At 45.7% G+C, this 24,771-nt stretch overlaps 1 protein-coding gene across 2 annotated transcripts in view; it reads right to left on the bottom strand.

Annotated features, from left to right (window-relative positions):
* LOC147625574 (uncharacterized) overlaps positions 1–22,946 on the bottom strand; it is a 37,564-nt gene extending 14,618 nt beyond the window's left edge. Inside the window, exon 1 of one of the 2 annotated variants that reach the window (XM_086817084.1) lies at positions 22,647–22,946. In XM_086817084.1, coding sequence (XP_086673210.1) covers positions 22,647–22,834 — 188 coding nt within the window. In that variant the 5' untranslated portion in view covers positions 22,835–22,946. The remainder of the gene's footprint in view (positions 1–22,646) is intronic. The other variant, XM_086817085.1, reaches the window with a different exon arrangement.
* Between the last annotated feature and the right edge of the window lie 1,825 nt (positions 22,947–24,771).

Raw genomic sequence — 24,771 nt, 5'->3', positions numbered from 1 at the left:
CACCCATGAAGTGTATCTCCTTGGAAGTTCAGATGCGGGTGATGAATCTTGCAAAGTTGTCGACGATGCGGGAGCTAAGCTGCAGGCTCTTCAACAGGAGGTTCTTCAGGGAGGGAAAGAGATATCTTCAGAGGATATGGCCATCACATTGTTGTCTCATTTGCCCTCTCAGTACTCAGCATTTTTCTCCTCTTTGATCACCAATGGCAGGCTCAGCACCATCACTTGAGAAGAGCTTGTGCCAATGGTCTTGGACTAGGAAGAGCATTTTACGAACCCTCCACAGGGCGGAGGTTCGGAGGCCTTGACTGGCCAGTGGTTGAAAAGCCGCAACAACAACAACAAGGGCAAAGGGAAGTCTTTGTCGGAGAAGTCTTCTGAGAAGAAGCCTGATTCAGACCATGAGAAACTGAAGGCCGAGCGGACCCATAACGATTGTGACGAGAAAGGCCACTATTGGAGGAAGTGTCCCCCAGCGGAATACCAGGAAGAGTGCCGATTCTTCAGCTTTAGCTGCAAAGACTCCAGCCTTTGTGCACTTGGAGATTTTGGACACAGATGCTTCATCTTCTTCGAGCGAGGAGGAAGTTGGCTTCACCACCAGGGACACTCGGGAATGGATTCTTGATAGTGGTGCTTCCAAGCACATGACTCCTTCCCGTGAGTTCTTACAAGATCTTAAACGGTAATCAGGTCGCATTTTCATTGGCGACAATTCCACTATACCGATTCACAGTGAGGCCAGGATGGAGATCATTCCCGATGGCAGAGGGGGGAAGCATTCCTCTCGTGTTCTTTACGTCCCTGCACTTGGTTTTCATCTATTGTCAGTGCATGAGGTTTGCAAGACTCGCTTCCGGGCGGAATTTAAGGAGCATTATGTTGCTCTTTGGGACAAAGAAACAGGCAAGGTTGTTTGGGAAGGCGGACCAGATTGGTGATTTGTGGCACTTTTGGTTTGGCCACTTGAATGTGGATGCCTTGCGGGGCCGGCTTTCTAGGACCAAATGGTGGTTGGCTTGCCAGATGCCGGGAGCAGGCAGGGACGCTGTAGTTCTTGCATTCATGGTAAGCAGCAGTGCAGCACAGGGAAAAACCTGTGGAGTTGGTACACATTGACTTGTGTGGACCTATGCTTTCAGCGTTGGATGCTTCCTCCTATACCTCTTCATATCTGCGTTTTTCCGCCCATGGACAGATCTGCGTTTTTGTGTTCATGCGTTGAAGCTTGCGTTTCTTCAAGGGCTGATTGATACCCATTCAGTGGGCTACAGTTTCCTCTCTTCAAGGCGTCAGATTTCAGCCTTCTTGGCAGCCCGACAAGGGTGTTTTTTCTGGACAGCATACCTGTCCTTCTTGGTGGCACCTTCCAGGGGTTCTCAGGCGTTTTTTTCAGGTCTGGACAGCAACATAGCTGTCCCAAACAGGCTGCATTTTTTGCCTATTTGGGCTTGCTTTCCCAGCCCTGATCTTGGAGCTCTCTGGGCTCCCTCTTGCCTATCCTTTCTGGTTATCTTGTGTCATCCCTCCCACCCCTTGATTGTTCTCTGCAGCAGTTCTTGGTCTGAGGCTTCAGCGTTTCCACATTCAGCCCCTTATACCTCTGCGTTTTCAGATTTGCAGCCATGGTTGTTGCGTTTTTCTGAACCGATTTTGCTGGTAGCTCTACCTTCACTTGGACTTCATCTGTTGGACCCAAAGGTACCTTCACTTCAGCATTTTTCCTCATAGGAGGTGTGGACACTGGTTGGCCTGAATTTTAAGGTTTGTAGCCCTTGTTTGGCTGCGTTTTCTTCTCTAGTGGACACATATCACTTGCAGAGGGGGTTTCTTGATTGGATTGTGGCTTTGGAGGCAGTTTGGTAGTTGAGGATTCTGAATTTCAGTTTTCAGTCAGTGTTTTGCTGATTTTGGAGCATCTATACTTGTGTTTTGTTCCTGGCCTACACAGTTTCCCGGTTTCGACATGTTCCTTGCCTTCTGTTGGCGGTGGAGTGTTATTTTTGCTGGATAGCACTGTTTTGGCTGCGTTTTGCTTCCCAGAGGAGTTTTCTACACTCAAAGGGGGCCTTTCTCCAGCTACTTCACTTGAGGATCAGTTTCGGGAGCTGTGTTGTATCTGTGGAGACTTTCTTTGACAGGAGTTTACAGTTATTTGGAGGAGAGTAGTGATCTTTTCAGAGATCCTGAGCAGAGTTTATTTTGCCGGGAGCTTGTGTTCTTTGCAGAACAAGGAGGGTGTTCTGCCCTTTTGCGGTGTGATCCTTTCACATGGATCCTTTATTTGTTGCTGATTCTTGGGATCTGGTTCTAATTCTGGAACAGTCTTCTGCTATCTGTGATGCTTTTGAGGACTTTGTTACCACTGCAGTTTAATTCTTGCTTCCCTTCCTCACTGTGAGGAGTCTATCTCTTCATCTCTTTGTGATGCTTCTGAGGATGCCCCTCCCCCTGCAGTTCTGCTGGCTTGTTGTTTTGGAGGATGGTTTTTTGGACCCGGTAGGATGCTTTGGATCTGTGGTTCCTAACCGTGCCTCGAGCACAGTGGTACTTCCAAAGTTTTTTGGATTTGGATCAGAATCAGGTTGGACTTATATCAGTCCGACGATATCTTTTTCAGAGGGGGATGTGGAGTCCTTTCATCTTGCGATGCCCACCTTAGTGGCGTGTACTTATGTACAGCATTGGGCAACTCATGTTATGGAGTTTGGGCAGATGGACCCATCTTTTCTACAAGTCTTTACATCTTGTGATGCCGACCTTTTCAGAGGATGCTTTTATACAGCATTTGGCTACTCTTGGTACAAAGTTGGAGCAAATTGACTCTATTTCTTTTGAAGGTTCCAGTGAGGAGCAGTTTGCTTCTCCCAAGATTGATTATCTACAGGATCTGATCTTGGTTGGTTATGAGGTTTTTCATACCTTTTCCAGGCTGGATACATGACATTCGACTTCGGGAAGTGTTCTTACACTTGGGTTTGGAATCATTATTTGGAACAGCACGTCACAGCCTACATGGTTGTTTTCTTCCAAAGGAGCGGTGTACCTGGCAGCTTGTTCTGTTGCTTTTGTAGCTGAGTTGCTGAGGAGATTGCTTGTGGAGCTTTCTTGGTACCTATTTCTGCAGTCTTTCATCTTTGATCCAAGATGGCGTCTTTGGCTTCTTGGAGTTTGCTCAGCATCCGGTGCTAAGAGGGGGTGTTAGATATTATCCCCTACTTGCTGGCTTCCTATTTGGTGTCCTACTTTAGCCTCTAGGACTCACCATGTTAGTCTGTGGAGCTGGTCACCCCTCACATGTATTTTACCCATATTTATTTCCCATTTATGGTCCTGGGTATTTTTCCCAGTCGTGTATCACCAGTCGGTTGCCTTCATGTAGAGGTATATATAGCCGGCATGCCTCCCTCATATTTCATTGCTTGCCTAGCTTGTCTAGCTGCAGTCCCTCACTTGCGAGGTTCTCCCCTCTTGCTCGGGACATGTATTCCTTTTGGTGATGATATTGAGAGCAGGTTCTCACCTGTTTTTGCTCTCCATCTCTCTCTCTCTCTCTCTCTCTCTCTCTCTCTCTCTCTCTCTCTCCCCCCTATGTTTCCACTTTCCCTTCTTCCGCTGCACATTATCATGGTATCAGAGTGCCGGTGATTTTCAGCGTTGGATGCTCCCTCCTATACCTCTTCATATCTGCGTTTTTCCGCCCATGGACAGATCTGCGTTTTTGTGTTCATGCGTTGAAGCTTGCGTTTCTTCAAGGGCTAATTGATACCCATTCAGTGGGCTGCAGTTTCCTCTCTTTAGGGCGTCAGATTTCAGCCTTCTTGGTAGCCTGACAAGGGTGTTTTTTCTGGACAGCATACCTGTCCTTCTTGGTGGCACCTTCCAGGGGTTCTCAGGCGTTTTTTTAAGGTCTGGACAGCAACATAGCTGTCCCAAACAGGCTGCATTTTTTGCCTGTTTGGGCTTGCTTTCCCATCCCTGATCTTGGAGCTCTCTGGGCTCCCTCTTGCCTATCCTTTCTGATTATCTTGTGCCATCCCTCCCACCCCCTGACTGTTCTCTGCAGCAGTTCGTGGTCGGAGGCTTCAGCGTTTCCATATTCAGGCCCTTATACCTCTGTGTTTTCAGATTTGCAGCCATGGTTGCTGCGTTTTTCTGAATCGATTTTGCTGGTAGCTCTACCTTCACTTGGACTTCATTTGTTGGACCCGAAGGTACCTTCTCTTCAGCATTTTTCTTCATAGGAGGTGTGGACACTGGTTGGCCTGAATTTTCAGGTTTGTAGCCCCCCTTGTTTGGCTGCGTTTTCTTCTCCAGTGGACACAGATCACTTGCAGAGGGGATTTCTTGATTGGATTGTGGCTTTGGAGGCAGTTTGGTACTTGAGGAGGATTCTGAATTTCAGTTTTCAGTCAGCGTTTTGCTGATTTTGGAGCATCTATACCTGTTTTTGGAGCATCTATAGCCGGCATGCCTCCCTCATATTTCATTGCTTGCCTAGCTTGTCTAGCTGCAATCCCTCACTTACGAGGTTCTCCCCTCTTGCTCGGGACATACCATTATACGCCATGGCGAACATTTCTAATTCTTCGAGACTACTCATCCGATGGGTGTGTATTGGTGGTATGGGACGCCACAGACTTTGCACGTCGAGCCATGTCTTGGATGGTACTACCCCCCTGTGTTTTCTTTTTGATTATGCTTAATTGCAATTTGCAGGGTTTGTTAGCTTGGGGGCTTTACAATTGGCTTGCTTGGTAGAGGCTTCTTGTGCTTCTGTTTGGCCATCTGTTGGTGGATGAAATGCCATGTAGTCCAAACTGAACCGTGAAGTCGTACCTTTCTTCTTGATGAACTTCTCTTCTAGCTCCTCCTCCAATGCCTTGGACACGTGATTGGGGAACTTATTTGAGAGGTACTACCCTTGGGACCAACTCAATCCGATGATCCTATGGATGAATGGATTGGAGCTTGGGCAAGAGGTCATTCCTCAACCCAATGTAAGAAGTTGCAGAAGGAGACCTACCATCCATTGATCTAAAGGTTTGGCTATCTGAATATCGGATTATTGGCGATTTGAATACCTAAGAAATGAGTGGAATTCCAAGAATGCTCCTATCCCGCGAATCATGACACGCTGAGGAAAACCATCAACAATGGTGAAGGTGTCTTGCCTCCAATCAGGGATGGGTGCAAACTCTCAAAACCACTGGACACCCAGAAGCATGTCACACCCCAAGAAGTCTCATTGGAATGTGGCCCTCTGAACTTTGAACTGAAATTGTGGAGCTTGCCGAGTAATATGTATGCAAAGACCGGGTGTAAACCCGTCCACAAGCAAATGGCATGGTAACTAGGGTACAGGCTGTCTTAGCAACCAATTGTGGAGAGAGGGTGTCCTCTCAAAGCTACCCATATCGAAGAGAACAATGAACTGATGTCCCTTCGCTGTGACAGAGACATGGATTAGACTTTTCTTCTACCCCGCACCTCACCCTACTGCTTCTCATCAAACACTAGTGGAGGCACTGGATTCAAAGCGGGAATGGCATTGGCGACTGAGGTTAGAGGTGAAGCTCTTCAGCGGTGGTGGCCACTATAGAGGATGGCTACTTAGTGGCCTTCTTGGCTTGCCACTTGGTACAATCCTTCTTACTATGCCTCTCATGATGGCAGAAAAAACATCGATTCTTTGCTTGGTACTGTCTTTGCTCATCTAGTTGCAGATAACCTCTAATCTTAGCGAACTAAAAATATGCAACAAATTGATGAATAAACTCAGTGACTGCAGAATGATCACACTTACCATAATACTTACTGAAGTTTTGTAACATGCAGCAGAAGTATTCGTAATTAAGGATCCTGTCACAAGTCTCACACCGCCTTTTGTATCCTCAGTTTCGGGAGTTTAGCAATCCACTTTTATGACTTCAAACTTTAAGAGATTTGAGAGAGAGAGAGAGAGAGAGAGAGAGAGAAACTGTACACCATATGGGGTCCCGAATTACCCACTAAAGGGCCCCCTATCCCGTTACCGGAATAGTATTCGCTTTATTACTTTGAAGAGACTGGCTTTGGACTGACGATAAGCCAAACGCAAGATCTCAGAGGACCAAGAATCGCGCTGAACTATACACGGCTGTAGAAGCACCAATGATGACCAATCTCAACCCTATGCACTCTTCCCAATGAAATGAGGGAAGGCTGCAAATCTGAGGCTGAGGTATGGGCTGATTGAGACTGTTTCTAGGCTGAATTTTACCTTCACCAAAGTGCTGTAGCAAAACGATGAAGATAGGTATGCTGAAAACTGTATGTATGCTGAGAACGCAAGGTGTTCTGAAGGCTAAATGCTGTATGCTGATGCGTTTAGGTGGATGAAGGCTGAATGCTCATGCGTTGATGCTCCTAGGTGCTGATGGATGAAACGTTGAGGGCTGAGGTGCTCAATGCTTCAATCGCTTATGCCCAGCAGCCCTTCCTTTGCTGTGTTTTCCTCTCCGGTGGTCATCCCTAGTGCAGAGGGGGATTGTGGTGGTTCGGGCTTTGGTGGCACCCTTGGTACCTGTGGAGGACACTTCTTCTTCTAAGATTGTGCGTTTTCTTGAGGAGAGCCCAAGCTACTGTCCTTGTTGATGCCTTTCCCTCTTGCACCCTCTTACAACATATTTGTCGTGCACAGTGTGTATCCACCATGTGCTACACGCACACAAGACTAGCTTCGAGGTTGGGGAAGCTTGGAGCTAGGCAGGCTAATTGGCGAGCTGAGTTAGGGATAGACTAACAGGCGGGCACCCAAGTATGGACGGGCGGGCACCCAAGTGTGGACGCCCGATGACCGGCCAAGAGTCTATAAAAGGGTGGCCAAGGTTAGTCATTAGTGATATAGAGTCTCGCGTGTCTTTATGAGAGCTCTATGGTCAGGAGCCTGGATCTAGTGCAGACGTGCACCTGCTTCATGCAGCCGAGGCCCGCGAGGGTAGCTTCGTGGCAGCATGGGACGTCGCGAGGTAGAGATTGGTTGGTACGTCCATCTAGTTAGCTCGGCTCGTGGCTCGGTGGGGACAACCAAGACTTGTGGGCTTGCCCACGGCTGTCAAGGTTGGGAGGTGAGTCAGGCCTGCATCCCCGTCATGTTTGTTTCGTTTGTTTGCAGGTTTCGAGTCTTGTACCAGGAGCGTTCTACGAGGAGATCCTATGGGGATTTGACAGTGGTGTCAGAGCAAGCCTCGTGAACAAGCAAGTCGGTAGGTAGATAAAAACAAGTCGAAGAAAAGGTATGAGTTCGAGAAGCTTGCTGTTTTTTATGTGCATACTGCTGTTTTTTCAATTTCAACATGCTGCTTTTTGATCGTGGGAACCCGTGAAGAAGGGTTGGTCTTGTATGGGTTGTTTGCTTTGCAAAGAAGAAGGCTGGATGTGTTTTTTGCAGCTGTGTGAACAATTTGAGAGAGAAAAAAGGAAAAGCCACTCGACTGTTGTAAGAAGTGAGAGAGAAGTAGAACAGCCTGTCGGCTGTGCGAATCTATAAGAGAGAGAGGGAGATAAGTGGCACTTGAGTGGCTGCACAGTCCACGTAAGCGGAGCGGGCAAGTATGTGTGCAGGCGCAAGCAGGCAACTACTTTTGTACGCAGGCAGTTGCGTGGACAAGCGCTCGTAGGCAAGCCTCGCATGTGGGCTAGTATGCGCAGGCAAGCGCAAGCGACCAAAGGCGCACACAACAGTCGGGCCGGCGACTTCAGGCGCACGCAGATAGTCAAACTCCGTGTATATGCGCAAGCAGCCAAGCATCTGCATGGGCAAGCGGGTACACGCAGGCACGTGCGCAGGGAGTCCACGCATGCAGGCGGCCCCTAATTTCAGGCGCGTGGCAGAGGGAAAAAAAAAGCGAGCAGCAAACGCGTGGAGTTTTTAGCTTTCATTTTTTATTCAAAAACCCACAACTAGTTATCCTTGCGTTCGTTTTTTTTTTGCTAAACCTTAGTAAAGGGTTTAAAATCCCAAGTATTGCTTTATAAGTGTTTTTTTTCTTTTTTTTTATAGAAAACAATATATATATATATATATATATATATATATATATATATATATATATATATATATATATATTGCTCCAAAAAAAACACACACACAAGCAAAAGCTAAAGTTAGCTTTTGGGGAAGCCTATATATTCCCCTTAACCGGGCTTCTTGCCACACATCTCTCAAGTCCTCAAGCTCTCTAGCACTCTCCTTGTGCAAGATAAATATTTTTTCTCACCTTGCCCTCTTCAAGATGTCAACCCAAGAATCTGAGTTGGAGCCCTTTATCGAACGTGAAGACCTGCCGGCTACTACGGAAGCCACCGATGCCGATCTTTTCGACGATTATGTGTCAAAATCAGATTTCCAAGAGTTTAAAGTTGCTCTTGAAGCTTCTTCCTCGAAACGTCAAGCACAAATCGCCGTGCAGATGCAGGCTTTACAGAACTCCATCTCTTTGTTGACCACTACCCTATCTACTCTTTCGGGTATGGATACCTTGGCATCTACTTTAGGCCCCAATATTACTCCGGAAAAGTTTGGGAGCGAGCAAAAGCAGCGTACCAAGGAGATAGTGGACACTTGGCTACATAAGTGGCAAGTCCATTTTCAGTTCCATCCATATGACGATGGGAAAAAGATCCAATTAGCAGCAGGTTTCCTCTCAGGCAAAGCTTTGCTTTGGTGGAAGGAACTCAACCCTAAACCAAGGACTTGGTGTCATGTGCACAATGTGTATCTACCATGTGCTATACGCATGCAATAACTAACCTTGGCCACCCTTTTATAGGCTCTTGGCCGGTCATCAGGCGTCCACACTTGGCCGCTTAGTCTTGCCACTGTGTATCTACCGTGTGCTATACGCATGCAAGACTAGTTTCGAGGCTTGGGGAAGCTTGGAACTAGGCAGGCTGATTGACGAGCTGAGTTAGGGATATACTAACGGGCGAGCACCCAAGTATGGACGGACGGGCGGCCAAGTGTGGACGCTCGATGACCGGCCAAGAGCCTATAAAAGGGTGGCCAAGGTTAGTTATTGCATGCGTATAGCACACGGTAGATACACACTGTGCACATGACACTTGGACACAGTTCGAAGACGTCTTCAAGAAAGAATTCCTCAAGAAAGAGGATGACTATGATGTTGTTGCCCGGTTTACTACTTTGACTATGACCTCGCAGAACCTCACTTATGAGGTCTATCTCCAGAAATTTAGGACTTGCAGATGAAAGCTACGAAGATGAATCCCACAACTCTTTTGGGTTTCGAGCCGGTTTACCCGACTCATACCATTTACAGGTTAAAAACAACAAATGCAAAACTTTGGACGAAGCCATTCATTCCGCTCGTATCTATGATGATACAATGGTCTCTTCCAAGTCTAAACCCATTATCGGACAGGGGAACAAGCACAAAAGGAAGTTCTCCGCACCAATGGCTAGCACGACCGAAGGAAAGTCTTCGGACCAACCTTCGAAGAATTCAACTTCGACATTAGCGAAAAAGAAACATCTCGTTAAGGCTTTGAAGCTCAAGAAGGAGGAACGTTGCTTCATCTGCGAAGAAAAAGAACATATGCGTAACGAGTGCCCGAAGCAAAAGGGTGCAAAGACCAACGCAGGATCCAAGCCAAAGGCAGCTAACTAGTTGTCTTTGATAGGTACGTCAGTTACTGTACTTTCTCGCCCTAGTACATGTTCTGATTGTCTGTTCAACTCTAAAGTTTTTAGCTTGCATGATCTTCTCCGAGTTTATGGAGAAGAGAATGGCCATAGAATCCACATTCTTCTAGACCCTGGCAGCTCACACAACTTTGTTAATTACAAACTTGTGCAGAAATTGGATCTCGCCCAGCGATCATACCTATGAGATATGCCTGCCTGCGGGTCGGCCAGTATGGGATCGAAAGGTGGAGATGCTACCAATCCGGATTCAAGACTACAAAGATACTCTGGAATGCTATATTATGTACCTAGAACATGTAGACTTGTTATTAGGGATTGAGTGGTTTAAGACTCTTCAAGTCCAGATAGATTGGTCTAGTCATATTTTTTCTTTTGAACATAAGAACACCCAGTATAATATCTTAGGTAATTGTATACATCCCTCTCAGGGACCTCTTGTAAATACAGTTGATTTTGGTAATATAATGGATTCTTCTTTGTATACTATTTTCCATTGTGTATTGATTCCACTTTCTTCATTTCTCATACCTTCTATGGATGTCAATGAATTAAGTGTATTTGAAAGCAAAGAATTACAGAAGATACTTGATTCGTTTCAAGATGTATTTCCTAAGGAACTGCCATCGGGCTTACCACCTGAAAGGGCAGTAGATCATCATATTGACCTGATCCCTGGTGCTCACCCTGTTAGTATTCCACCTTACAGGATGAGCCAAGCTGAGGAAGATGAGTTGGCTGAACAACTCGAAGATTATTTGAGGATGGGCCAGATCCGTCCAAGTGAATCACCTTGGGATGCACCTGTGTTGCTTAGGAGAAAGAAGGACAACACCTGGAGAATGTGTATAGATTACAAGAGATTGAACAAGCTGACAATTAAGAACCGTTATCCTCTCCCTAGATCAGATGACCTGATTAACCGGTTAGCAGGAGCGAAATATTTCACGAAGATAGATTTACGTACTGGCTATCATCAGATACGTATTCATGAAAGGCATGTCAAAAGAACCGCCTTTTGGACTAGGTATGGCTATTACGAGTTTCTCCTATTACCTTTTGGGTTAACCAATGCTCCAGCCACTTTCCAGCAGATGATGAACAATCTTTTTCGTGAACATTTGGGAAAATCTGTGGCTGAGTTCCTGGATGATATTTTGATATATAGTCGTACTCTTGAGGATCACGTTAGACACCTCACGATTGTCTTAACTATTTTAAGACAGAATCGACTATATGCTAAATTAAGTAAATGTGAGTTTGTCATGACAGACATCATTTACTTGGGACACAAGATGACTAGAGATGGATTGAGCATTGACTATGACCAAGTTCAGAAGGTTTTGGCCTGGCCTATACCGCAAACAGTGAAACAACTTCGTTCTTTTCTCGGTTTTGTTGTTTTTCTTCGGAAATCTATGCGGGAGTACTCTCAGCTCACAGTACCGATGACCGACTTGTTGAAAGGTCGTGGACGTAAGTCAAATCAACCTATCACTTGGAATAACGATCTGGATATGGCCTTCAGACTTTTGAAAGATAAAGTCAAGGAGGCACCTATCTTAGCATTACCCAATCCTAGTCGGCCTTATGTTCTTGAAACTGATGCCAGTGACTCTGCCATCGGGGCTGCTCTATTTCAAGATGGTAGACTTGTTGCTTTTGAAAGTAAAAAGCTAGACAACACTCAAACTCGTTGGCCAACCCTTGAGAAGGAGCTTTATGCTCTGATTCACGCTCTCAAGATTTGGAGACATTATTTATATGGCTCCAAGTTTGTGGTATTGACTGATCATCAGTCAATCAAGTATGTGTGTGATGCAGATGATTTGAGAGGAAGAAAAGCTCGATGGGCTGAATTAATGCAAGATTTTGATTTTGAGATTCGTTATAGAAAAGGATCCATGAATAGTGTTGCAGATGCACTTAGTCAAATTAGAGAGGTGAATACTTTGTCGTTCACCAAGATTTCTACTGACTTATTTCAGTCATTGAGAGGGCTTTGCGGGACTGATATTTATTTTGGTCCATTTTGGCAGAAGATCCAGGACAGGAGCTCATTGATTGACCAAGACTCAATGACTGAGTAGCCTACCATTCAGGCTGCAGGAGGCCAGTGGATGATTCGGAATGGTTTACTATTCCGTAATGACAAAATTTGTGTACCACAGATCCCGGACATTAGGTCCAAGATTCTTAAGGAGTGTCACGACGCCCCTTCTACTTGACACCCTAGAGTACACAGGACATATCGTTAGTGAAACACACTTTTTATTGGCCAAAGATGAAAGGGTATGTAGAAGATTATGTTCTCAAGTGTCAAGTTTGTCAAGCAAATAAAGCTGAACGCTTTTGTAACGCGCGGAAGCTCTGGGTAGTCTTCTTTCAGCCCTAAACACTCTTGGAAACCTTCTGATGCAAAAACGCACCATCTGATGCAAAAACGCAGGTAGAGAGAGAGTAGAGTGAGAGAGTGAGAAGTGCTGGAAATTCAGTATATACTATGGTACAAAAAGGGTACATATCTTTGCAGCCATGGGCTGCCTTCATAAAAAGGTAATAACATACCAAAACTGCCCTAGACTAGGACTTCTAATGACTCAAACCCCTAGTGGGTTGAATGACTTAAACAAAGAGCAAGTGTGCCTTTATATAGGCCTTGGAGCATGTGGGAAACTGGCCAACTGCTGGTCGGCCAATTACTAACTCATAAAATCAATTAATTGCAGCCGACTGGGTCTTCTGGATGCTCCTGCTGCTAGCACCTTCTCTCCTGCAGCCGACAGCCCTTTGGTACTGCTGATGTCATCCTCCATGCAGCCGACAGCCCTTCTGATCCATGCTTTGCTCCAAGTCCTGCTCCATGTCCATCTTCTACTCGTTCATAGTCTTTATCTGCTTGCCCCTTCTGGATTTAGTCTTGAGAAAGTCCATGGCATTGCTGATGCACATGACATCCCCCTCTGCTAAACTTGATGACGGGAATCCAACCTGCTCTTGGATGACTGTCATCATCCCAATCCTGTCCCGAAGTCCCTCTGTCATCATCCATCCCTGGCAAACCTTTTTCTCTGAAAATCCGGTCTGTTCTCCAAACCACTCTGTCTCTGATGAAGATCTATGCATCTGGTCTTCCTCTAGTCCACAATCCATTCCTGCCCTGACTCTGAACACCGTCTTGGTCTTCATTCCTGGAACTGAGTCTGGCACTCTCACATCACCCTTGGAGGATCAACCTCCCTTGGGACTGTTCCCTTAGAACCTATCTGGCTCACGGAACTGCCATCCCCATCTGGCACTGTGGAACACCACCAACAAACCTCCTGGGAGTTCTTCCCGATCTGTGTTCTTGCCTTGGGCTTTGAATCCGTGTACTTTCCTGTACCTTGGACCTGTACACCATCATATGGGACTGAATCAGCGTTTAGCTTTGCTGAGCCTGATGCTCTGATACCAATGTAACGCGCGGAAGCTCTGGGTAGTCTTCTTTCAGCCCTAAACACTTTTGGAAACCTTCTGATGCAAAAACGCACCATCTGATGCAAAAACGCAGGAAGAGAGAGAGTAGAGAGAGAGACTGAGAAGTGCTAGAAATTCAGTATATACTATGGTACAAAAAGGGTACATATCTTTGCAGCCATGGGCTGCCTTCATAAAAAGGTAATAACATACCAAAACTGCCCTAGACTAGGACTTCTAATGACTCAAACCCCTAGTGGGTTGAATGACTCAAACAAAGAGCAAGTGTGCCTTTATATAGGCCTTGGAGCATGTGGGAAACTGGCCGACTGCTGGTCGGCCAGTTACTAACTCATAAAATCAATTAATTGCAGCCGACTGGGTTTTCTGGATGCGCCTGCTGCCAGCACCTTCTGTCATGCAGCCAACAGCCCTTTGGTACTGCTGATGTCATCCTCCATGCAGCCGACAGCCCTTCTGATCCATGCTTTGCTCCAAGTCCTGCTCCATGTCCATCTTCTTCTGGTTCATAGTCTTTATCTGCTTGCCCCTTCTGGATTTAGTCTTGAGAAAGTCCATGGCATTGCTGATGCACATGACAGCTTTAGACAGGCTGGGTTGTTGCATCCTTTGCAAATCCCAGGTAATAAATGGGAAAGTATTTCCATTGATTTTATTACCGGATTGCCAAGAACACATCAAGGCCACGATTCTATGTGGGTTGTGGTAGATCGCTTGACAAAAATGGCTAGATTTTTACCGACCCAGAAGACCATTACAGCTACGCAATTAGCAAGGCAGTTTATCGAGCAATTGTTTAGACTGTACGGGTTACTGCAGGACATAGTCAGTGTTTACAAGTGATTTTTGGAAACTTGTTTTTGAGAAGTTGAAAATAACTTTGAATTTGAAATACTAAGATCATCCTCAATCTAATGGCCAGACTGAAAGAGTGAATCAGATTTTGGAGGATATGCTTCGAGCATATGTATCCAAAAGGCAGAGTTCATGGGAGGATTATCTTCCTATGTTAGAATTTGCATATAACAATACTAAGCATACGAGTACAGGTTTTAGTCGTTTCATGCTTATGTATGGTTTTCAATCTAGATCACCTGTTACAGTGGGATTCTCAGGACTTCAGCATGATGCACCACGTAATTTTTTGCAAGATATGCAAGAAATGTTACAAGTTGTGAAGGAATCTATTAGAAGTGCTCAAGACCGAGACAGATTTTATTCTAATAGACATCGTTCACCTAGAGAGTTCTAGGAAGAAACGATGGTGTATTTGCGAGTTCCGAAAGATTCCGAGACTCTAGCTCAAGCTGATTGGCGAGCTAAGTTAGGGATAGACTAACGGGCGGGCACCCAAGTGTGGACACCCGATGACCGGCCAAGAGCCTATAAAAGGGTGGCCAAGGTTAGTCATGTCTCGCGTGTCTTTGTGAGAGCTCTATGGTCAGGAGCCTCGATCTAGTGCAGACGTGCACCTGCTTCATGCAGCCGAGGCCAGCAGCAGTCTCGAGGCCCGCGAGGGTAGCTTCGTGGCGGTATGGGACGTCACAAGATACAGATTGGTTGGTACATCCATCTAGTTAGCTCAACTCGTGGCTCGGTGGGGACATCCAAGACTTGTGGGCTTGCCCACGGCTGTCAAGGTTGGGAGGTGAGTCGGGCCTGCACCCCTGTCATGTTTGTTTCGTTTGTTTGCAGGTTTCGAGTCTTGATTCCCAAGCCCTGTGTGGCTGCCTTTCCTCTCTATATCAAATCTGCTTTTTTTTTTGCTTCCCTCTTCTGGTGACCTCAAGATTGGAGGTACAGTCGACAGAAGCTTCTACATTTTTTGCTACAAGAGGATTTTCGGGTGCTGTCCAGCCTCTTAGGGCTGCGTTTTGGTGGGAGGAAGGGACCTACATCAACGTTTTCTGATTTGGACAGTTTTATCTTATGAGGGTTGGTCCTATTGATTGGATCAATGATGACAGCTTCAGATTTGGCTCCCGTACCACTCTCTTGTTATTTCCTAGATGAGGCTGACAAGTTGGATGGTGGTAACTTTCAGTCATGGAAGTTGCAGGTTACTTCTATTCTCAGGGAGTATGGTTTGATGGAGTTTCTCTCGTATAAGAATCGGTGCTTGCCGGCCTTGCCTCTATGGAGGATGTGTGTCAGTGGAGGAAGACTAACGGACAGATCTATGGCTTTCTTCTCCTAAATTGTCAGGATTCAGTTCTTCGACACTTCATCTTTGCTCCTGATGATGCTTCTACTTTCTATGTGTGGCAGTTGCTTTGTGACCTGTATGGTGATGCCCGTGATCGACAGATGGTTTCTACTTTTGGGTGCTATGCAGCCAGTGATCTTATGGATACTTCTTTTGGAGATGTTCCTGCAGCGAAGGATAGTAGGCCAGTTTTGCTCATTGCATCTGAGGAGTTTGTTTCTCCTGTTGCCTTGCCTTCAGTTTTTGTGTGCATACTTCTCCCTGCCAGGATGATATATCTGGTAATGTTTTTGAGGATGACAGTGGGCTATCTTTGCTCGCAACTTCTGAGGGGGATTTGTCTCCTATTGCTTCGCCTCCGACTCTTTCTTCGTCAACCAGTGACCAGGATGTGTTGCTGGTCCCTTTGCCTTCTATGGAGGAGCCTACTTCTACGTTGTGAGATGCTATTGGCTACTACTACTTCAGTTACCACTACTATGTATGTTCCTCTTTCCCTTACTCTGTGTGAGGATTCTGGATTGTGGTCAGGTGTGTCCGTGGCTGTGCCTAGGGCACAGTGGTACTTCCAAGGCTTGAAGAATTGGGATTTTGATTTGGTTGGGCCTACGGAGTCCCGACATCAATTTTCAGAGGGGGCAGTTGAGTTCTTACATCTGGCGATGCCAACCTTCGAGGAGGGTGCTATTGTACAGCATTTGGCTACTCTTTGTACAGAGTTAGAGCAGATGGACTCTATTTCTTTTGAGCGTATTATCTTCTTGGAGCTACAGGCTTCTAGGGATTTCTGCGACACTGTGCTTACATTTGGGTTTGGCACCGATATTTGGAGCAGCACGTCGCAACCTACATGGTTGTTTTCTTTTAGAGGAGCAGTGTACCTGGCAGGGGGGTGTTACCACATTCATCCCTAGCTTCTGCCCATTTCTGGTGTCCTTTTGGTCCCTTTTGCATGGCCCTTGATTGTGGGCTAGCCTCCCCTATTTTACATATTTTTCTGGGATTTTTCCCAGTCCGTATGGTATTTTCCCAGTAGGCCAGCTCTCCTCACCTATAAATAGGTGGGACTGCCTCTCACTTTTCATTCAGTCTTGTACGTATTTTGCTCCCTCACTTATGAGACTTCTAGTGTCTCTTGCTTGGGACTGTTTTGCTTCAGTATATTCAGCATAGATTGCTCCATATCTCTCTCTCTCTTGCACTCTCTATGCAGCACACTCTAGTGCCACTTTGCTTCCGCTCTGTGCACTCTTTCACTGTTGCCTCCAAGAGTTGGAGACGCTCCATGAGAAGTTGGTGTTGAGCTCTGAGTAGAGCTATGGTGTCTGCAGAAGTCGGAAGAGCAAGGTCTCCTTCGGGGGAGACTTCTTCCGGCTGATGTGTACTGAGTACTCTCCTCTATAGACATGATGCTGAAGTCGGTGGTCGTGCCGGAACGCAATTTGACCATCCAAGGATGCCCTCACGCTAGGATGCACTGTGTGTGGACAAGTTGAATCTAATACCAATGTAACATGCAGCGGAAGTATTCGTAATTAAGGATCCTGTCACACAAGTCTCACACCGCCTTCTATATCCTGAGTTTCGGGAGTTTAGCAATCCACTTTTATGACTTCAAACTCTAAAAGATTTGAGAGAGAGAGAGAGAGAGAGAGAGAGAGAGAGAGAGAGACTGTACACCATATGGCGTCCCGAATTACCCACTAAAGGGCCCCTATCCCGTTACCGGAATAGTATTTGCTTTATTACTTTGCAGAGACTAGCTTTGGACTGACGATAAGCCAAACGCAAGATCTCGGAGGACCAAGAGTCACGCTGAACTATACACGGCTGTAGAAGCACCAATGATGACCAATCTCAAGCCTATGCACTCTTCCCAATGGAATGAGGGAAGGCTGTAAATCTGAGGTTGAGGTATGGGCTGATTGAGACTGTTTCTAGGCTGTGAATCAATGCTGAATTTTACCTTCACCAAAGTGCTGTAGCAAAACGATGAAGATAGGTATGTCAGAATACGCAGTGGAGATGATGACAAAATCTGGAAACACTAGAGCAAGAACAGTGCAGAAAAAAAAACAACACAAGAGAAGGAGAGAGATAGAGGCGTGTAACTCTGCTCTATATACACAAGAAGATCCTGGAATACAACACAATACAAGACACTAAGTGGCAAGGGCTGTGGGGTCATTTTATATGGCCCCCAATCAACAGTCGGCTTGCTCTAGGACAGCCCACAGGACCATGTCCACCACAACTAGCAAAATCACCCAGTCGGCCAAGTGTGCTGAGTCGGCCAGCATGAAAAAGGTCCACGACTTCTGCAAGTACAGTCGGCCAGCACCAATCAACTCACAGATGCAGTCGACCAAGACAAATGTCCTCCTACCACCACACGGCTGCCTCCCAATCCACAGAAAAATGGAAAAAAATGGGGGAAAAATACAGGGAGTGAGGAAAAATGAGAAAACACCTACAAAGGGCGGACACACCCACAACAGAGGCCCTGGTGTCTAGGTAAAGACAAGAGATGACTTTTAACACCCCCTCTCAGCTCCTGGATGTGAAACCAACCACAGGGAGCTGGAGTGCCGCCTGAGCAAATCCTGAGATGGCGACTTCGTGAAGAGGTCCATCGTACTGTCCTCCGTCGAACAGAACTCTAGCAAGATGTCATCAGCAACAATCTTCTCACGAACAAAGTGCCTCTGGATGACCGTGGATTCCTCTAGTGGAAGCCCAATCCTACCATGCAGCCTCACCACCTCACAAGCAGCCCGGTACTCTGCCTCTGTCAACGACAAGGTAAAAGATGATTGCCTCTTACTGCTCCATAAAACTGCTCCTGGGCCTGAAGTAGATCTCCTCGTGTCTGGATCTCCTCCCCAATCTGAGTCACTCCAACCGTGCAGTCGGACTCCATCCATCAATCCCCCCTCCTGTGTAAAAGAGTCCATGATCCTTCGCATGTTACAGAAACCACAAGATACGCAATCCTGCCTCCCAAAGAGTCAGCTCAACAACCTCATCAAGAAGCTCCCGTCCAATTTGGTATCCATCAACCAAATCAATGAACCATTTTGCTTCCGAGTCAAAGAGGCATCATACTGCTCACAAGGATCAACACCTGTTACAGTGGGATGCCAAGTCCTGGAAACTTGCTGAAGACCACTCAAGGCCTTCGGAAACTTGTAACCCACCCCCTCTGAATCCGGAACCACAAAGCCCGGAGAATGTGCAACACCCACCTCCCTCTGCAAGTAATCAACTACCACCTACCTGGCTTTCCAATAGGTCTCCGTGGAAAAAACTTCCTCATCTACATGAGTTTCTTTGTCCCGAATACTACAAGACATCAGAGTATAAGTTACCTATAAAGTTTCTTTTGACTGACGAACACAAGAAATACCAACATCTCTACTGGAAAGTTCTGTTAAAATATAGTATCTCATGTGGAATTAAGTCGTAACAAAGGAGTCGGCCATTTCACTTGTGAGGGTATATATACCCATGCCCACCCATTGTAAATTCAACTATTCATTGCTAATATCAAAGCTGTTCGTCAACTTTACTCTCTCTCTCTCTCTCTCTGCGTCAACTTCTCTCTCCTTCTCTCTCTACGTGTATTCAAACTTCCGCTGGCTCGACTCTGACATGGTATCAGAGCTGAGGCTCTAGGGTCCTTGGACAAGCGCATAAAGAGAAGAGAACAGGGTAAAGCATAACAAGCAAGGCTGCGCTTTTGTTCCAGTAGCGCTTGGTGGCGCAAGGTTGCACACCACAAGCGGCTGCAGCGAGCAAGAGGTAAGGAGAAGCTTGCGTTTTGTTTGGTGAAGCAGGTCAGCCAAGCAAGGCGAGTAGGCACAAAGCATAGGAGGTTTGCGTTTTGCTTCATCGAGCTGTTTTTCACCTGCGTTTTCTCATGGTTGGCTGTGGGCTTGCGTTTTCCTGCCCTGTTGCTGGTCGGCCAGTTTTTTTTAGAGCACTTTGGAGGCTGGTTTTGCTTTGGACAGCATCATAGCAGGCCAGGAGGGCACTGGTGACGCAAGGGTGGAGCCTCGGGAGTGGAATCCAGGACGCGGCCAAGACTTGCAGGTCAAAGTGCTCGAGGACTCGGGACGAGATTTCAACTGTGTTGACTGTTACAAGAGGGCGTCGACTACGGAGAGGAGGTTTGGATCGACTGAGAAGATCTTGGACGGAGTTTATGAGATGGGTCTCCCGTGTTCAAGCAAGGACGACAAACTGAATGGCGACAACTATGCGCATTGGAATTTGATCATGAGGCTGTGGTTTAGCAGAAAAGGCTTATGGGACATTGTTGATGGCTCGGAGGAACGTCCCCGAAGGGATAGCAATCGGTTCACACGTCTTCAGGAGGAGGAGTTTCTCAAATCTCTTGTGGATTGGGATGCTCACAATGCGAAGGCGATGTCGGCGATTGCAGAATCTCTCACCAAGGAAATTTCCCCTGCCATTCAGACTTTAAAGACTGCCAAGGAAATGTGGTCAAAGCTTGCAGGACTGTTTGATCGAGACTCAACAATGCGAGCAGTAACCCTTCTCGGCCAGTTGTTTTCCATCAAGTTTGAAACCGGGACCTCTATGCAGTCACTTCTAATGAAGGCAAAGGTTATCCATGATCAGTTATCGGCTATGAATAGTGCATTAACTAGTACCCAGTTAGCTGCCTTGGTTCTTACGAAGTTGCCTGAGGAGTACGAGATGGTCTCGAGGGCATTACGCTTACAAGTCACACGAAGGAAAAGCTGGAATTTGATGATCTCAGCTCTTTTCTCATTGAGGAGGAAGCAGTGCTCATTTCCCAAGGCAAGATTCGGGTTCCGAAGGATGTAGAATCGGCACATGCTGCATCGGAATCCAATAAGAAGTCTAGGAGCCGTTGTTATAAGTGCGGAAAGCGAGGGCATTTGGCTCGGGATTGCAAATCCAAAGCTAAAGCTCAAGGCTCGACAAATGACAAAGGCAAAGGCAAAGCTGACGAGGATGACAGTGACAGTGATTCTAAGAGGGATGCTACGGCGTCTGCCGGTGTGGCGAGGACTTCATTGGCACATACTCCAGCATTCTAGCTTGGTGGATGGATGCTACCACGTGCTTCAGCCAGAGAGAGGCATGTGAGTGGCAGAGAGGGGCAGTCTGTGCTCCCGTTTTGGTGATTTGGACCCGTGTGTCGGAGTTCAAGGCACATGCATCTGGCATGGAACAGCTTGACAAATCTATGGACGTGATGTGTTCGTAGTTCATTGGTAGTAGACTATGGATGGGATGAGTTCCTAGTTCATTGTCAGAGAATTTTGGGCGTCCTGTGTCGACAGTTCAAGGTTCAGAGGATTTTTTTGAACGTGATGTGATCGCAGTTCAACGAATGGGGGATCATGAATGTGGAGTTGTCTGCAATTCATTATTCTATGAGGCAGCTAAAGCTCAAGATGGCATTTTCTTGTGGAGACAGGTTGATTGGTGCATTATCCGAGGTGTACCTAGCAAAGGCCACGCTAGGGTGTCCATGGTTGCATCTGCATCGACTTGGTTTCTTCATCTATGCCCACTATGAGCTACAGAGAGGGTGTTAAAATATAGTATCTCATGTGGAATTAAGTCGTAACAAAGGAGTCGGCCATTTCACTTGTGAGGGTATATATACCCATGCCCACCCATTGTAAATTCAACTATTCATTGCTAATATCAAAGTTGTTCGTCAACTTTACTCTCTCTCTCTCTCTGCGTCAACTTCTCTCTCCTTCTCTCTCTACGTGTATTCAAACTTCCGCTGGCTCGATTCTGACAAGTTCCTGCCAACTACTGCCATCAGCTGGCAAGCTATCCTCCATCCGGTCCCGGAAAGCCTGCACCTACAACGTATCCACACTTAGGTGGCCATTACCAGACTGCCACTCATCACAAAACTGAGGACCTAGGAGAGAGAGTGCTGAAAGTTTGTAAACTCCATTCTCCACGCCTTCCCAAACTACCTGGCTTGTTGCCTTGTCCTGGAGAGCAACAAAATGCTCATTAAACTCCACCCGTACGCCAGTCTTGCAAACCTGATGCACTGACAACAGATGAAAACCAAGTGTGGGAACATACAACACCTGGGAGGAATGCTTCCCCCCTCTACCATCAGGAACAATCTCCAACCTGCCCTCACTGTGAACTGGGATAGTGGATGTATCCCCAGTGTTGTGGATAGGGGTTCCCTCTTGGAGGAGGCATCTATCCTTGTTCCTCAAGGTTCCCTCCTAGTGGACAAGATCAAGCACTTGCTACAGTGCAATAGACACGACGGTGTCACTACTACTCTTCTGGAAAGCAGGTTCATTTGACCAAGGATTGCAAGACCAAAGGTACAGCCCATGCCAAGGCAATGATCATATACAAGAGAATGACTCCGATACTTCTAAGTGTTCCCAAGGCTGCACAAGCCGGGGAGGACTTGGATGGTTAGCTTCTATAGTTCTCCCCCATGTGCTTCCAGCCAGAGGAGGCTTGTAGAGGGGGCTATTAGTCGCATCTTCTTCGTTAGTTTTCTTCTTCCGACTTTTGCACATTGTGTTAGAATTTTTTGCATCTCACTAAGTGTGGGGACCGGGCCTTTTATTGGCACATATATGTATTTATCTCATTTGTGCTGGTCGAAGGGCTATTTGCTGCAGTCGGCCAGCTTCACTCCTTCCCTATACAAAGGCCACTTCCCTTCTTACTTGTTATCCAACAATCCATTCATTCATAGGCACATTGTTCTCTCAAAAACATTCCTCAAGAGTTCGAATAACACTTGGTAGCACGAGCTCGAAATGAAAGGAAAAGCTACACTATCTGTTGGCTGGTATTGCCATAGTCCCACTAAAAGGCAGGAGAAAAAACGATGGCATGAACTAATTTCTTGTATGAAACTTAAATGAAAAACTGCTTAGGGGAAAAAAAAAAAAACATAATTCTTCCCTTACAAAAAAAATTTTACAAACTGATTATTTGAATGAAAAAACTAGAGTTAAGCTAGCTGACTGTATGATGGTTTAACCTAAGATTTAAACTATGCTTTCTGGGTTTACTACTGTATGGTTCAACTAGCTGTCAGCCTGCCTTCCTGTATGGTTTAACCTAAATTGTTGTATGATAACATACAGATTGTTAAATCTAGCAATCTGGATAAAGAAAATGTGCACAAATTCAACTAATAAGTGATGTTATGTGGTGATAAGTTTTCTTTCAATGAGAGAGACGGGGGGGTACCTGGCAAGGCGAGTGTAGAAGAGCTGCTTGGACAGGTCCTGGCACTTGAGGACAGTGGGGGGTTTGACAATGTGGCACTCGTTCTGCGCTAGAAGGTCCCTGTAGTAGGCGCATCCGTGCTTGGTAAGGGCCTGCGATGCCTCGACTGTCTTGGTCCGCAGCTGCTGCAGCAAGCTCTTCGACGCCATTCTTTACCTTCTTTAAAGCTATATGATATGAAGGTGTGCGCTGCAAGAAGCAAAACGTATTTCTAGGTGTGTCAAAGTAGAGTAAATGGAGTGTGTAGCCCAAGAAGCAAAATGTATTTTTAGGTGTTTCCACTACCTAAAATTCTTCTTTCCCCTTAATTAATTAATTGAGAGAAAAGAACCTAAAAAAAACTAAAGTGCATATATGGGGGCCAAACATTAGAGTGGATATGGTTTGACTCGTGGCAATGTGTGAATTAAAGGAATTTAATTAATAATCAAATAAAAGAATTTAATTGATCATTATTAATGAATTTCCTAGAATGTAAGAGAAGGGGAGAGACGTGTAAGAGAGGGAGAGAGCAGGAAGAAAGAGAGACACGGAGTCTGAGAGAGGGAGGAGGTGGGAAAGACAATTGGCGTGTAAGACTAACAGAGAGGGAGGAGGTGGGATGGAGGTCACGTGTAAGCCTTAGACAAGCCCGCAGGTGAGCCAGCAGACCCAGGTTGTCTCTACTTTGCAGCACGTCCATGGCCTCTCTCTCTCTTTTTTTTTTTTTTTTTTTGCAGCACGTCCATGGCCTCTCTCTCTCTCTCTCTCTCTCTCTCTCTCTCTCTCTCTTGTGCCCACTATGCTTATCTTGTCGCGGGCAGGTGCTAAGGTTCACTAAGGTTTGAACCTTATTATATATATTAATTAGTGCCCCAACTGAGTGAACATGACACCGAATCTGTGCTTTTGTATCATTCTAATGGGTTGCTTCTATCTATAGGTACCCAAAATGTTCTTTTCATGGTCATTTCAAAAATCATCAAAGGCTTTAACCATTATTTTAAGGTTTAGGATCATTTGTTTTATCTAGCATCAATCAAAAACAAACCACAACAACACCTAAAGAGAAATGGCATCCATGCAAGCTTAAGGAGGGAGGGGGGGGAGAGAGAGAGAGAGAGAGAGAGAGAGAGAGAGAGAGAGCACTCACAACTTTTTCTACCTTAACCCTAGTGCCTTCATCGGCTCTATGTTCCTCTTGTCCACTCAATCTCTGCTCGAATGGTAGTCTTCACTCTTGCAATGGTGTCACACACTCAAACTAATCAAATTCAACTCCATGCATTTATGGAAATCTAATTTTTTGGGCAATTTGTACTCTCATGTCATGCAGTGGATTTCAAGTCCCGCTATGGCTATTGGAATTTGCATAATTTACATAAGGAAATGATTTCTCATATGCTATCCATTCTATGCTTCTCTCATTGACCTCCTCTTCTCTTTCTTCTATGTATTGGTTCCTTTTTTCTCTCTAAGCTAATCTTTCCAAGTTTAGAGCTAGTTTCTTCTCACTAGTTTCTTCTCCTCACGCTTTTCAAGTTACCCCACACTCACTTCATATTAAGGATTTCAAGCAAAGTGCAAGCTTTGTGCAAACCCACTCTCACAACAAACAACTTTTTGCTTGTTTTTTCAACATGTCAAAGTTTCTTTCCCATAATCATAAACTTGAAAACCTCATTGACAATAACCACAATATGGAAGCTCAAAGGAAAGCTCTTAGATGACCAAGCATCATAAAACCTACAAATCCACTTAGTTAATCCACGAATAAGATAAATGAGACTCATTAGCAAGAGGAAAGGGATATTATAAACTAAAAAATATAGAGAAAAATCATGTAAAGTTTATCAAACTATAAAGAAAGTGCCTACTATACAAATAAGGGTATTTCACACTATAATAAGGGTGTTTCACACTATATAAGGTGTGTCTACATAGAGATGATTTTACACTTGGAATAAACTAAACCATCACTATTACCCTCACTAAATTGTCGCTACTATCTCATCAACAAAACCTTGCTAAAGCATTGCTATAGGCAATGTTAAATGCCTAGCGAAACCCTTGATAACATATAAACACGATCACAATTGTAAAAGCA

Source organism: Cibotium barometz, chromosome 23 (genome assembly GCF_041138505.1).
Source record: "Cibotium barometz isolate CiBa-2024 chromosome 23, ASM4113850v1, whole genome shotgun sequence".
NCBI lineage: Eukaryota > Viridiplantae > Streptophyta > Polypodiopsida > Cyatheales > Cibotiaceae > Cibotium > Cibotium barometz.
Note: the sequence above shows the minus strand (reverse complement) of the source record. Positions and strands in the feature narration are given on the sequence as shown.